Source organism: Cucurbita pepo, chromosome 17 (genome assembly GCF_057944985.1).
Source record: "Cucurbita pepo subsp. pepo isolate OVF chromosome 17, ASM5794498v1, whole genome shotgun sequence".
Classification (NCBI taxonomy): domain Eukaryota; kingdom Viridiplantae; phylum Streptophyta; class Magnoliopsida; order Cucurbitales; family Cucurbitaceae; genus Cucurbita; species Cucurbita pepo.
Genome location: NC_141814.1, coordinates 1,826,130 through 1,839,482, shown reverse-complemented (window position 1 = coordinate 1,839,482; position 13,353 = coordinate 1,826,130). Strand labels below are relative to the sequence as shown.

The following is a 13,353-nucleotide window of genomic DNA, read 5'->3' as shown; positions in this document are numbered from 1 at the left end:
GTTCGATGAGAAAGAAAAGACCCAAACCACGAAAACGATTGCAAGCATACTTAATTTTAGAGTTCTTATAGTTAAACCGTCGAACAGATAAGTGCAGTTTATTGATATAGGCAGTAACTATTAATTTTTTTTACGTATTTTTTAACCATCGTTTCATATCTTCAAAATTGCTCTCATTCAAATGTGATATTAGTTCATTAATAACTTGACGTCATAATATTGTTTTTTTTTTTTTTTTAATAAACATAGAATAAAACAGGAGAGAGAAAATGCGATGAGAAGTATTGACTAGAAGTTCATATTTGATAACTTCAGATATGTATTGTAACAGAGAATAAAAAAAAGGGAAGATAGTACATTTCAAAGTACTGCTTACGGCTATTTATATAATTTAATTTACTATATATAATTTATTAAATATGTCCATCTACTATATATAACCGTCTATCATATATATGAATCATATGATATATATATTTTCTCCGGTGAGTCTAACGAAGACCTAAGTCTATGAATCATATGAACTTTCAGACAAAAACTCACACTAGTTTTTCAATTCTCATCAAATATTATGATTTTTTAGGGATTTTCTTCAATTTCGAAAAAAAAAATTGAGCAAGACCGTGTAATGTCCCACATTGATTGAGAGGAGAACAAAACACCCTTAAGGGTGTGGAAACCTTTCCCTAGAAAATTGACTTAACACATTTGGGCCGGGCAATCCTAATGGGCCGGGCAGGGTCTGATTTTGTTTTGATACCATGATAATTGAGTCTCTCAACAGAAAAAAAATAATTACACAAAAAAATATCATTATTTAATTGTATTAATATAAATAAAAATCAAATTTTATTTATACATTCAGACGGCCATTATATCTTCGGTTCAATTTTTATTTTCCACCCAATTTTCTCGCTTGACAAACACAAAATTAATTGACAGAAATTTTCTCGGGAAAATCAAACCCAGAAAAAGTTCACATTTTTACACACAAAAAACAAGTATTGTAAGGATTAAAAAATACCCCACAAACCCTAATTAGAATCTATGAAAATTATTATAAAAAAACCCTAATTTTCTATTTATGTGCAGAATCTTGAAGAACAGGGAAAAAATGGTCTAAAACACAATCAAAACACATTTTGTCAAAATTCCCTAATGAATTTTGGGCATTAAACAGAGAAATTTTGCACTAATTTTGAATCTCTGTCCCACAATAACAAACAAATGCCTAAAAATCTAAGCTAAATTAATGGCGGATGAAAGGGGAAAATCAAAATCCCCAAAATTGAAGCTTACCCTTTATCCATTGGATTCACCACCGTACTTAACTGCTTCTGCCTCCTCATTTCCATCACTTTCCGGTGAGAATTCGAGTGCAGCACCGGCGAGAACGTCGGACTACTAGCCGGCCGGTACTCCGGCACCAATCGCCCTGACTTGAACCTAACCCCACAAGCATTACACAGCGTTTTTGGCCCTAATGGCCCCGCCCGCCATTGCGGCGTTTTCTCCGCTCCACAATGTAGGCATTTCCTCCCTATCGCCGTCGTCGTCGTCGTGGTGGGTACTACTTGTTTAACATTCCTCGAACTGGGTTGCTGCTTGAACCAGAGATGGTGGCCGGAAATGTGCCGGCCACGACGGCGCTTGCTCCGAGCCTTACTCGGAACTTTCAGGCCGACACAGCAACTCATCAAAACGCTTCCGTGGCTGCTTGACTTAGTACTGTTGGTTTCGCTATGGCTGCTGACTGAACTACTTTCGAGAACCGAAACTGGACTGTTCTGTTTCGAGACCGTCGTCAACGGCGGCGGCGGGTGGTGGTGGTGGTCGGAGAGAATGTCGACGAACGTCGAGACGGCCGGAAATGCATCTTCGTTTGATAGCCACTCAAGTTCCTCCTCCCCACAATCCTCCTAAAGCACAAAACCAAAACGAGTTCGGTTCAGTAAAACTCGGCCTAAACCAACCGAGTTGACTCGGTCCTGTCTTTTTGGTCCACCAATAATTACAATAACAGTATCAACAATAAATAATAATAATAATTTAATTAAATTATTATGTTTTCTTTTAATACTGAGAGCCGGGGGGTTACGAAAAAAAAATGACGAAAAAGCCAACTCGTATTCGTTGGAGGAATGTCGGGAGTTAGGGGCAAAAATGTCATTTCAATATAACACTCGTCTAAAATTATGGAGGAGAGGGGAGTGGCCGTATCAAGAAATTAAATATATTAATATTTCCACTATTATTAGAATCCCATGACCAAAATACCCTCAACATTTCGCAATCCATACAGTGTCTACCAAGGACATAAATGTCTTTTCAACTCATCTCACTAGACTTCACTTTTCTCTTTACTAAACTCGGGCGAGTCAACACAGTAACTCACTCCGTGTCAACCCATTTTCAGAAACCCACCGGAGAGAATAAAAGGAAAGAACTTACAAGCAAAATACGGCCGGAAGAAGTGTCGTCGGGGAGGGAGGCGGCGTTAAACTCCGAGGAGTCGGCCGCCGTGGAAGATCTGGGTGGAACGACGTCGTCTTCTTCATCTTCCTCACCGATATCCGAAGAGAAATCCAGAAGGTCATCCATGAAAGCCAAAGAAGACTCCATTTGTGTTTCAGTTTTCGTTTGAAGTTTGAAGAGAGAGAAAATCCTTTATTTGTGGAGAGAGAAAGAGCTTATCGTCAACACGCAGCCTTCGTGAGGGCTTTCGGGTGGTAGTGGGGGAAACGAACGAACGGATGAAAATCTCTCTCTCTCTCTCTCTCTCTCTCTCTCTCTCTCTCTTTCTCTTTCTCTCTCTAATAATAATAAATAAATATTAAAAAATCCATTTCTGTTTTGGCTTTATAACGTATAGAAAGGGGGTAATCCTATGCGGATGGTTGTAGAGTTAACCAAGTATAAGTGTTTGACTTTGACTTGAGAGTGAAGGACCAGAGTGAGTTGGCAGCTAATGAGATGAGGTATCACCGAATTTTGCGTGGATCTGATGGGCATGAAGAAAAAGGGTAGAATGGGAGTTTAACGCTGTGGGGAGGGGTAAATTAGGAAGAGAGAAAAGTATGTATGAGATCGATGGGTGTCTGGACGATGTTCACGATATGTCGTCGTTTTGCTACATCCAATGAGATTGGCCCACGTGGTTGGAGTTCTTGATTTATTTTTGTTTGGAGTTTTTTTATGGGAAGTTTGTTCGTGGGGCCCATAGAGTCACCGCATGTGGCGGCGAGAATAGTGTACGAGCCCACGCGCTGAGTGATGGATTAAGAGAAAAGAGCGTGGGTTCCACGAGGGAGGAGGGAGGGGTAATAATGTAAATTCAGAGTTGGGATTGGGGAACAGTAGTGCGTGCATGTGGGAGGAAAGTCCAACGCCTTAAAGCCCCACCACGTCTTTCAACTACATAAAGTAAATATTGAGCCGACCGTACTTTAAATAAATATAAGTATATATATATTTATTTATTTATTTAACGGTTCTCTTAATTTATTTTTTTCCAAATTATTATATTAATAAATAATGAACCAAAATTAGGCCTTTTGAAGTTTAAACCAAAAAAAAAAGGAATAAAATTTAATATATGAGAATCTCTTCAAACTAAATAAATGTGATTGAAAAAACAGAGATTTTATTTAAAATTAGAAGAAGGGTCCACAAATTTTTTAGGATTTAAAGGTGAATCTCATTGTCACATTCCTGATTTGTTGTCAACCTTCCCATTATATTATTTATAAATACCAACATAATAAGTTATTTTATTACCGTGGTTCTGGTCACGTGCTCTGATCTTTTGAGTTACAAGCCTTACCCCGTCTCCGCTGGGTCTATTCTTGTGTACCATAGAAAAAGGAAGCTCTAATCCTTTGAGTTACATGTCCTACCTTAGTTTCCACTGGATCTGTTTTTCGGGTACTCTAGAAAAAGAACCTCTCCCCAATCATTTTTCATTTCAAGGTAAGGAGACGTGAAAGTGTCTCTCTCTATAAGAACATACCCTACCACATTTCTATTGGATCTATTTTTGGGGTACCCTAGAAAAAGAAACTTTTCTACGATCATTGGCCATTTTGGGGGTAAGAAGACGTGAAAGTGCCTCTCTCTCTATAAGGACGGTGTGTTCCAAAGTATCAAGTGAAAGATAAAAGTGGAAAAGAAGGGGAATTGAAGAATAAGACGACCTTCCTTTTCTATGTAACCTAAAAAAACAAAGTTGATGGTTAAAGGAATGGTACGTAAATGCATTGAAAATAGGTTTAAATGAGAGTGTCAATTATGGGACAACTTTTATATCTAAAATACTAAAATTATTCCATAATTATATCTAATATAAAATTCAAACTAAATCAAATTAATTTCTCCCAAATTATTTAAATTTGTGTATTTATTTTAGTGAATCAAAATTCAAAGAAAATAATCTTAAAAACATAGCTACAATGACATACCCGAGCGATAAGTACAAACCCATATTTTTCTTCAGCTGGAGGTTTTCATACTCGGACTCACTTCAATCCAAAACTAATCGTTTACTCGTTCCATCTTATTTTGTTGAGGCTGACACAACTCAGGTAGCAACTTCTCATAAGAGTGTGGGAACATCTTGAAGCTGACCATACATGACGGGTCAAAGTAGACAATATAAGTAAGTTAAGTGGGGAAGTTGCAAAACCGACAAAGAAATAGCCTTTTATTAAAAACTAGGTTAATGAGCTGGGCTATGGGCCCTAATTTTTCAAAGCTATTTATTGCGACTGGGCCCAATATTTGATCCAGGCCCACAAGTTAGAGTTGGGCTTGCGCATCACTTTTTCATATTGGCCCACCCTGGTATAACCCCAAAACTAATTTCAAATAAAATTTTATTTTCATCTCTTTTAAATTTTTATTTTTATTTTTATTATAATATATATAGAAAAATAATGAAGAACGATTGTAGAGACAACATAAACGACATTCCGAACTCGAGCTCAAATATCGATGAATGTTGTAGTTATTCATCTATTTATTTACTAATTCCCGTCTCTAACCTAGTTTATCTAACAGGGAGAAATCTCTCCTCACTCCTCTGCTCCTGTGATTTTTTTATCCTACGAGTTAAATGAACATCTTTAATCATAGATTGAACTGAAACGTACGTAGATTTATTGTAATATTCTAGCATATCAAATGTATTTGAGTTCCTCCTAATATTCGTCGTCGTCACTCATACGTAACGAAATTTAATATAACTTTTTGAATATATATATATATTTACTATGTTTTTTTGACACCCATGTACTTTGAAATGTGAACACTCAATCATCCACAAGATGCCATGACCATTGACTTCACCTGTCAACATCACAATATTAGATACTTCGTCAATTTGCCAAAACTTCAAGGGCTAAATTGCAAATTCTATATATACAACGTGACGACTATTATGAGTTATTAAAACATTATAAATTAACCATATATATATATATTCAAGTAGGTTTTGACTTTGACTTTCAACTTAATCAATGTAACGATAACGAAAAGAAAATAAATTTATTTAGAGCAGCATGTACTGAGTTAGCTAGGGAGCCAATGGGATATAATAACTCTTATGAATATGGAAGCCTGTAGATTAAAAATCTAAAAGTGACTTCATTCCAGATTCGATCTAACAATTGATGAAGAACAAGACCTCTAGATCTAAAATTTTCAAGAACTCCAAAGCAACAAGGAATCAAACTCATGGTAAAATAAGATCTGGATTACGTTATTGATCGAGTCATATTTGAATGGTTCTAGGCAAGAAACCTAAACTCGAGACCCATCAATTGTGTCGATTGTAAATGTAACTCAAGACCCATCAATTTTTTTTTTAATAAATTGACTTAAAATTTATATAATTTTAAAATATGGAGAGAAAAAAAAAACCAAAATAATAATAATGACATCACCATGGTGTCGATGCGTCTATAAATGTCGGATCAATATGTAAATAATCCCACGCTCTGTTTCTCTCCAGCAGAGAGACTTCCTTGCTCTGTTTTTTGAGTTTTCAAAAATGGCGGCTCCAAACTGCACACTGACTTTGGCTCAGCTCCTCGGCCCCAATGTCACGAACTCCGGCGCCGCTGCCTCCTTCATCTGCGATCAATTCTCTACAACCACCACCAACTTCTCCGACACCAAATTCGCCGTCGACACCGTCTACCTCCTCTTCTCCGCCTACCTCGTCTTCTCTATGCAACTCGGCTTCGCCATGCTCTGCGCCGGCTCCGTCCGTGCTAAAAACACCATGAACATCATGCTTACCAACGTCCTCGACGCTGCCGCCGGCGGCCTCTTTTACTACCTCTTCGGCTTCGCCTTTGCCTTCGGCAGCCCCTCCAACGCATTCATCGGCCGCCATTTCTTCGGCCTCAAGTCAATCCCCTCCGCCACACCCACCCCCACCGATTATAGCTTCTTCCTTTATCAATGGGCTTTCGCCATCGCCGCCGCCGGCATCACCAGCGGTTCAATTGCCGAGCGGACCCAATTCGTTGCCTATTTGATCTACTCCTCTGTTTTGACCGGCTTTGTTTACCCGGTGGTTTCCCACTGGTTTTGGTCTCCAGACGGTTGGGCCAGCCCCTCCCGGTCCAATGGAAATCTCTTATTCGGAACCGGAGTCATCGATTTTGCCGGTTCGGGCGTGGTTCACATGGTGGGTGGAATCGCCGGACTTTGGGGTGCTTTAATAGAAGGCCCAAGAATCGGTCGGTTCGAAAAAACCGGACGATCCGTTGCGTTACGAGGCCATAGTGCTACGTTAGTCGTTCTCGGTACCTTCATGCTTTGGTTCGGTTGGTACGGGTTCAACCCCGGTTCATTCACCAAAATCCTAGTTCCGTACGGAGTGGGTGATTTCTACGGACAGTGGAGCGCCGTCGGTCGGACAGCCGTTACAACCACCCTCGCCGGTTGCACAGCAGCGTTGACTACCCTTTTTGGAAAAAGAATTCTCTCCGGTCACTGGAACGTCACCGACGTCTGCAACGGATTACTCGGCGGCTTCGCCGCCATAACCTCCGGCTGCTCAGTGGTGGAGCCATGGGCGGCAGTGATATGCGGATTTGTGGCAGCGTTGGTGTTAATCAGCTTGAATAAACTGGCGGAGAAGGTGAAATTTGATGACCCATTGGAGGCAGCACAATTGCACGGCGGGTGCGGCGCGTGGGGGATAATTTTCACAGCATTGTTCGCGACAAAGGAGTATGTGAACGAGGTGTACGGCGGAGAGATCGGGCGGCCACACGGGTTGTTCATGGGCGGCGGAGGGAAGTTGCTGGCGGCGCATCTGATACAGATTTTGGTGATTGCTGGGTGGGTAAGCATCACAATGGGACCATTGTTTTTCGGGCTTCATAAACTGAAGCTACTGAGAATTTCGCCGGCGGATGAGATGGCCGGAATGGACATGACACGTCACGGTGGATTTGCTTACGTGTACCATGATGAAGATGAGTCATCGGCGAATGGGGTCCAGATGAGAAGGATTGAGCCAAGGGACACCAGTCCATTTGGAAATTAAGAAATTTGGGGTTTCTCGACCAAGTTGGCTTAAATGTGTTATCCTTTCAAAATTATTTTTTTACCCCACACTACTAAGTTTTATTGTACGTATTTATTATATAAAAAAAAAAAAAAAAAAAAAATCCTGATTCAACTGATTTTTTTTTTTTTTTCGAGTATTTTCCTTATATTGATTATTTGTTAATATTTTATCCATAAGTAATCGTGAGTGTTACAGAAATTTCATAGTTCAGAATTATTCATATGATCATTTGAAATATTCATAGGGACAAAATGTGGGTTTTAGGACTAAGGGAATGTACAATAACTACTCATATTCATGCATATTCTCGTCTAGGCTCTTTAGGGCACATAATCATATATCTAATATAATATTCGTGCCGACAAGGGAATCTAGTCCCTATAAAATTAGTGTCCAACGTTCTCAATCAACAAATTTATGAATACATGAGACGACATGCTGAAGTCCTCATAAAATTAGGACTAATCAAAGTTCACAACATATAAGCGGAAGCTTTAAGCATGATATTGTACTAAATCAAACACAAACAAGTTTCTAGGCTTAACTATATACAACTTAATCAATTAGGTTTATCGTCATGCTTCCTAATAAATATACAACTTGATCAAATAGGCGTATTCTAATAAATATCCAACTTGATTAACTAGGTTTTTCGTCATACTTCCTAATGGATTTTGCCCACTGTCGTAATCAACGCCTATAAGTATTACTTAGAGATAATCCATGTGGCCACTTATTTTTTGTAGACTTCTCGAGATAGGTTCGAATCCTGAAGAATTTTCAAAAGTCCCTGAGGGAAAATATTAGAACCATTGAAAATAGGGTAAAAATCAAGTCAAAATGGTGCAAACCTCGAGAAATTAGGTTTTTTGGATTCGGGTCACATCTTACTGATCGAGTTGGGTCAGATTAGTCAAGCGAGTCAGGTTAGGTAAGTAGGTCAAACTAGTTTGGTACGCAGGTCGAATCGAGTAGCATGGGTCAGGTCTTCTTCCTCGCGTTCTCTCTCCCCTAGTCTTACTGTAATCTACAGAAAAAATGAGTCTTCCGTATGTGATATGAACCAAGACATTTCAGTCATACAATAACTCCGTATATTCTCTCTTCCCTAGTCTTACTGTAATCTGTAAATCAAAATGGCTAAAAGCTACGTGTTAAAATAATTTTATAATTAGTAATCATTATTAAAACTCTTATTCTAAAATCATATTTTGTATTAAAAAAAATTATATTATATCTTTTCTTATTTGAAAAGAAATTGCAATTAAATATTAAAGAAGAAATCAAAGTCTATCGTGAATGAGATTAAAGAAATAAAACATTATAATCGAGAAATTTTTTTAAATTTAAATTAGTGTTTGAAGGAGTAATTTATGAAGTAATAGATAAATAATCGACAAAAAATATATATTTTTGCATGTGTAGAAGTATACTTGACGTTAAAGCGTTTGAAGATTAAAAACGTCTAAAATATTACATAAATAGTCAATGTTGAAATGGGAGATTCTAAGTTGATCGAGTCAACCCCTTGTTTTCTTACCTGATTTTTTAAGACTAACATGTTCGGTGATCGGGATAATGATACTCGAGCGAGAGTTGCGCTAGCTTCCAACCTGTTTTAAAAAGAAAAATTAATAGATTTGTGTTAAATGAGTGGAAAAATTCAAATTCATAAATAAATTAAATAATTGTGAATAAAAAATAAATATTGGAGATAAGGAATATATGGAAGAGATTGCCTAGAAATGATAATAATATTATTTTAAAAGTCATCCGTCAATTTATTTAAAAATAAATAAAAACCATTATTTTCCAAACTATATTTTAAGGAATTAAATTCTGAAATTGAATATAATTTCTCAAAGCTCTATGCTTACGCAAATTTAACATTTTTTATTAAATAAATTTCAGCTTAAGAAATTAAAATATGAATTTTACAATTAAAAAACGAAGATATTTTCTAATTTTAATTAAAATTTAATATTGGCGGAACGCTATTGGTGGGAGTTAGATGGTGACGTGTGAACTTAGAGCTCTGAATTTCCACGGCTAAACAGTGAAGCTTTTGTCGTTATGTGTATTTATGCAATAAATGAAAACCTCAGACCCTTACTAATAAATTTGCAACTTTAGAGGGTTCTAAAAGCAAAATTAATCCACGTGGCTTTTGACCACTTTTTCCCCTCCATTTTTGACTATTCCCATTTCTAGGGAAGTCGAAATTAAGTTTTTTCATATTTAAAATTAAAATTTATTATTTTTATAATATTATATTCAGATTTTTGGCATGACGCTTCCCACGTGCGAGATTTGGCAGATGGAACACCACTATAAATATTATTTATAATATATAATTATTGGGACTTTATTTATTTTTTAAGGATATTACCAAAAAGGTCGGAGCTTTCTAAAAAGCAATAATTCATTTATTTATTTTGAAAAAAAGCAATTCATTAAAGCCACAAAAAAAAAAAAAAAAAAAAAAAATTAAATTCATGTTGGAACGATAATTTAGCATATAGATGAATAATTTTGTTGCTCGATTCTGAATAGAAATTAAACGAGACTTCACTAATGTAAATATAATTTTTGAAAAATTTTAGACTGGAATTAGACGAGCAATTATGAAAATTGAAAGGTCTTGTCCTAGATGGTTAGGAGTGAACGCAATCTCCGAACAATAAAGTTCGATTCTCGAATTTTAAATAATAATATTAAATAATAAATAAATAACATATTTAAAATGTGTTAAAAGTTGGTAGAGTAGATGGACGGTTGGTTGTGCTTAATTGTTATTTTTTTTTTATAATAAAACTGATTTAAAAGTGAAATTCCATTAATAATATGTTGTTATTTGTTTTTATTGAAAATTAAGAAAACAATTCACTTTCTGCTATTAACGAAAATTCTACCAACTTTTATATTTTTTAATTAAAAATAAATAAAATATCTTATATTTACGAACGTGTGAGTTAAGAGATTTGTTAAATATAAAATGAATGTTTAACCACGAGTATATGAACTATACGAATATAAAAATTTAAAGAATAAAATAGAAATTTAAAAAATTAAAATGAGACGAAAATATAATAATTTAAAGATCCAAATTATATTTCGTCTATTATATATTTTAAAAAATTAAGACCATTAAAATTATGATCATTAAAGTTGGATCGTGACTCCACCCAAATCATCTAAAAAAGTTAGCACTATATATATCATTAAAATGTAATCATTGTATAATTAAAATACTTTTTTTTTTTTTTTTAATTTCCGTCGAACTTTAAAAATTGGTTAACTTTTAAATTATAGGCCACGTTATTATCTAGACCCATAAAGTTGAGTTCTTCCACTAGTATTTTTATAAAAATGATAATATAGTGAGATGGTTCGAGATTTGCTTATCTTTGCAACATTTAGTCAAAGAACTTTATTCGAGATGGGTCACTTCACACACGAAACTATTGGTGGAAATTGGACAGACACGACCCCTCGACTTGAAGTCTCAGGCCCAATAAGTTGAATCTCGGGGGAAAATGGGACATAAGAGTGAACTATTCTTGTTCATACTCCTTCACAAATCTATCTTCTTATTCGATGTTTAAGAATTCTCGTTGTTTTTAAATTTCAACACTTTCTTGAACTATTTTTTTAGGAATGTTGCGTTGCCCATACGACTAGGTCATCATTCACGACAAGGGCTCTTGAGATTGGTTGTCACCACAGTTGAGGAAAACTCAACCTGTATCCTTCAGAGCACTTCATACGTTCACAAATTTGTCTATAACTAATAACTACAGTTGGCCCATCACAAAATTCTTTGGATGTGTCATCAAGTTCTTCGAGGTCGTGTCGTCTATGATCCTAGAAATATCTTTCCTCTTGCGACGTATCTACATTGTCGGGATTTTGCTCGGCCATTTGTCCCAAGTCTGGGTTTAGTTGGGCTATCTCCCGAGCCTTCCATTACTCCCATCATAGATATTATCTCTATCAACTTGTTGTCCTTAGGGTAATGCTCCTACTACTAATAAAACGTTCCTATCTAATATTATTAAGATACTTTAAACAATTATTCAAAAGTAATTGTATTTAACGAAACGTGCACATTTTCCATCTCTCGAATAAATAAGACATATTTTCTAAATCAATAATATTTTAAAAAAAATTATAATATTAAATTTGAACGTATTTTAATAAATATGACATGGAAATTAGTGGACCGCAGGATGGTAAGTGGAGCTCCCAAAAGTATTGAAAAAACAAAAGACGGAAAGGTTCACTAGTGGCGGCACATGATTGGTCCAAGTGGAGAGTAACCCAAGGGAAGGGGGTGGGTTTGGCGTACAAAACGATGACGTTTAAGGCAAGTGGAAGCCAAGGAAAATACAATTTTGAAATATAATAATCTATAAGAAAATTTTAAAATAAAAAATAAATCAACATAATTTTATAATTTAGGATCAAATTTATAATTTAATAAAATATATATATACATATACGACGAGGACAAGATGATATGCAATAGATCACGAATATACAGGCAAGAAACACTAAATTATGATGAAAGTGGACAATATCATACAATTATAGAGGTTCGTTATTCAATTTTTAGGTAACCCAAACCTAGTAAGTATATATTAGGGTTTCATATTTCCCTTGTTCGGTCCTTCCTCGAATCTCTTCGTCGTTCGATCGACCAAATCTTGTCATGTTGCAAGTGCTTCGTTACTCGTTTTCATCCATTTTAACTACTCGTTGTCGTGGAGACATCATTGCCATTTTCCGTCTCTTCAGTAGTCATTCTTCATATCAATCACTATCACCGTCACATCTCTGCTTGTTTCTGTTCACTCCTTCCCGTTAATTTCATCTTCTTTAACTGAATGAACTCGACTTGACAGAAAATACAAAGATTGGGTTGAGAATTCTCTTTCGAAGATGCCATTTTCATATCTATCTCACGTTAAGACGTCAACCGCATAAATTCATGAACATTTTTAGTACTCTCTAAGTCAACAGTGCCTACTTCTTCCATTCACACCGCTTTTTAAAATATTTATTAAACGCTATAAAGTCCCTTGCGACTTAATGGTATTCACATGACTTAATTAAAAAATATTAAAATTTGTTGCACTTTAATCAATAAAGATTTTGTTAATTATTTTCACATTTATCCTATTTTAAATTTTAAATTTTATATATAATAATTTAATCTAATTATTAAAAAAAGCATGTTTAATAATTAAATTATTACAAATCATAAAAATTAATAGTTATTTTGTAATTAAAAAATTAAAAAATTGAATTTTTTTATTATATTATTGGAAATTTTATGTGGATATGAATGTGACGTCAGCAAATGTATGTATTTTATTTAGTTATGGTCCCGCAAATTTAATGTAGCAGCCCCTAGTCTTGACTTTTAGTTTTCACTTTTGACGCGTTTTATTTTGGACAGAAAAGTCCCCATATTCAAATTTTCAAATTACAGAATTCCCACAACTTTTAATTAATTATACTTCATGACTTGGACTATTCTTTTTGGAATTTATTTATTTTGTATTTTGGTTCAATTATAATTTTTGTAATTAAAAAAAAAACCCAAATCAAATGAAAATTGAAAATAAACCCAAATTATAAATACTAAAGCAAAAATTTACAAATTAAAGGAACTAAATTAAATTTAAACTTCTTATTTTTAATGGTTGAATTAAAGAAAAAAATATTAAAAAAAATGGTATAAATTTAAATTTTATTTATGTAATTAA

General features: G+C 35.1%; 2 protein-coding genes across 2 annotated transcripts; one reads left to right on the top strand and one right to left on the bottom strand.

Moving 5' to 3' along the window:
- Window positions 1–1,108: 1,108 nt before the first annotated feature.
- On the bottom strand, window positions 1,109–2,822 carry LOC111778123 (GATA transcription factor 1). The gene is made up of 2 exons (XM_023657786.2): window positions 2,452–2,822; window positions 1,109–1,919 (listed from the first exon to the last, which is right to left on the bottom strand). Exons 1-2 carry the CDS (start codon window positions 2,620–2,622, stop codon window positions 1,296–1,298), a joined length of 795 nt encoding a protein of 264 aa, XP_023513554.1. The 5' UTR covers window positions 2,623–2,822; the 3' UTR covers window positions 1,109–1,295.
- A 3,155-nt stretch (window positions 2,823–5,977) lies between these two features.
- On the top strand, window positions 5,978–7,783 carry LOC111778337 (ammonium transporter 1 member 1-like). Its single transcript, XM_023658094.2, has one exon. The coding sequence runs from the start codon at window positions 6,047–6,049 to the stop codon at window positions 7,556–7,558; it is 1,512 nt and encodes a 503-aa protein (XP_023513862.2). The 5' UTR covers window positions 5,978–6,046; the 3' UTR covers window positions 7,559–7,783.
- The last annotated feature ends 5,570 nt before the right edge of the window (window positions 7,784–13,353 follow it).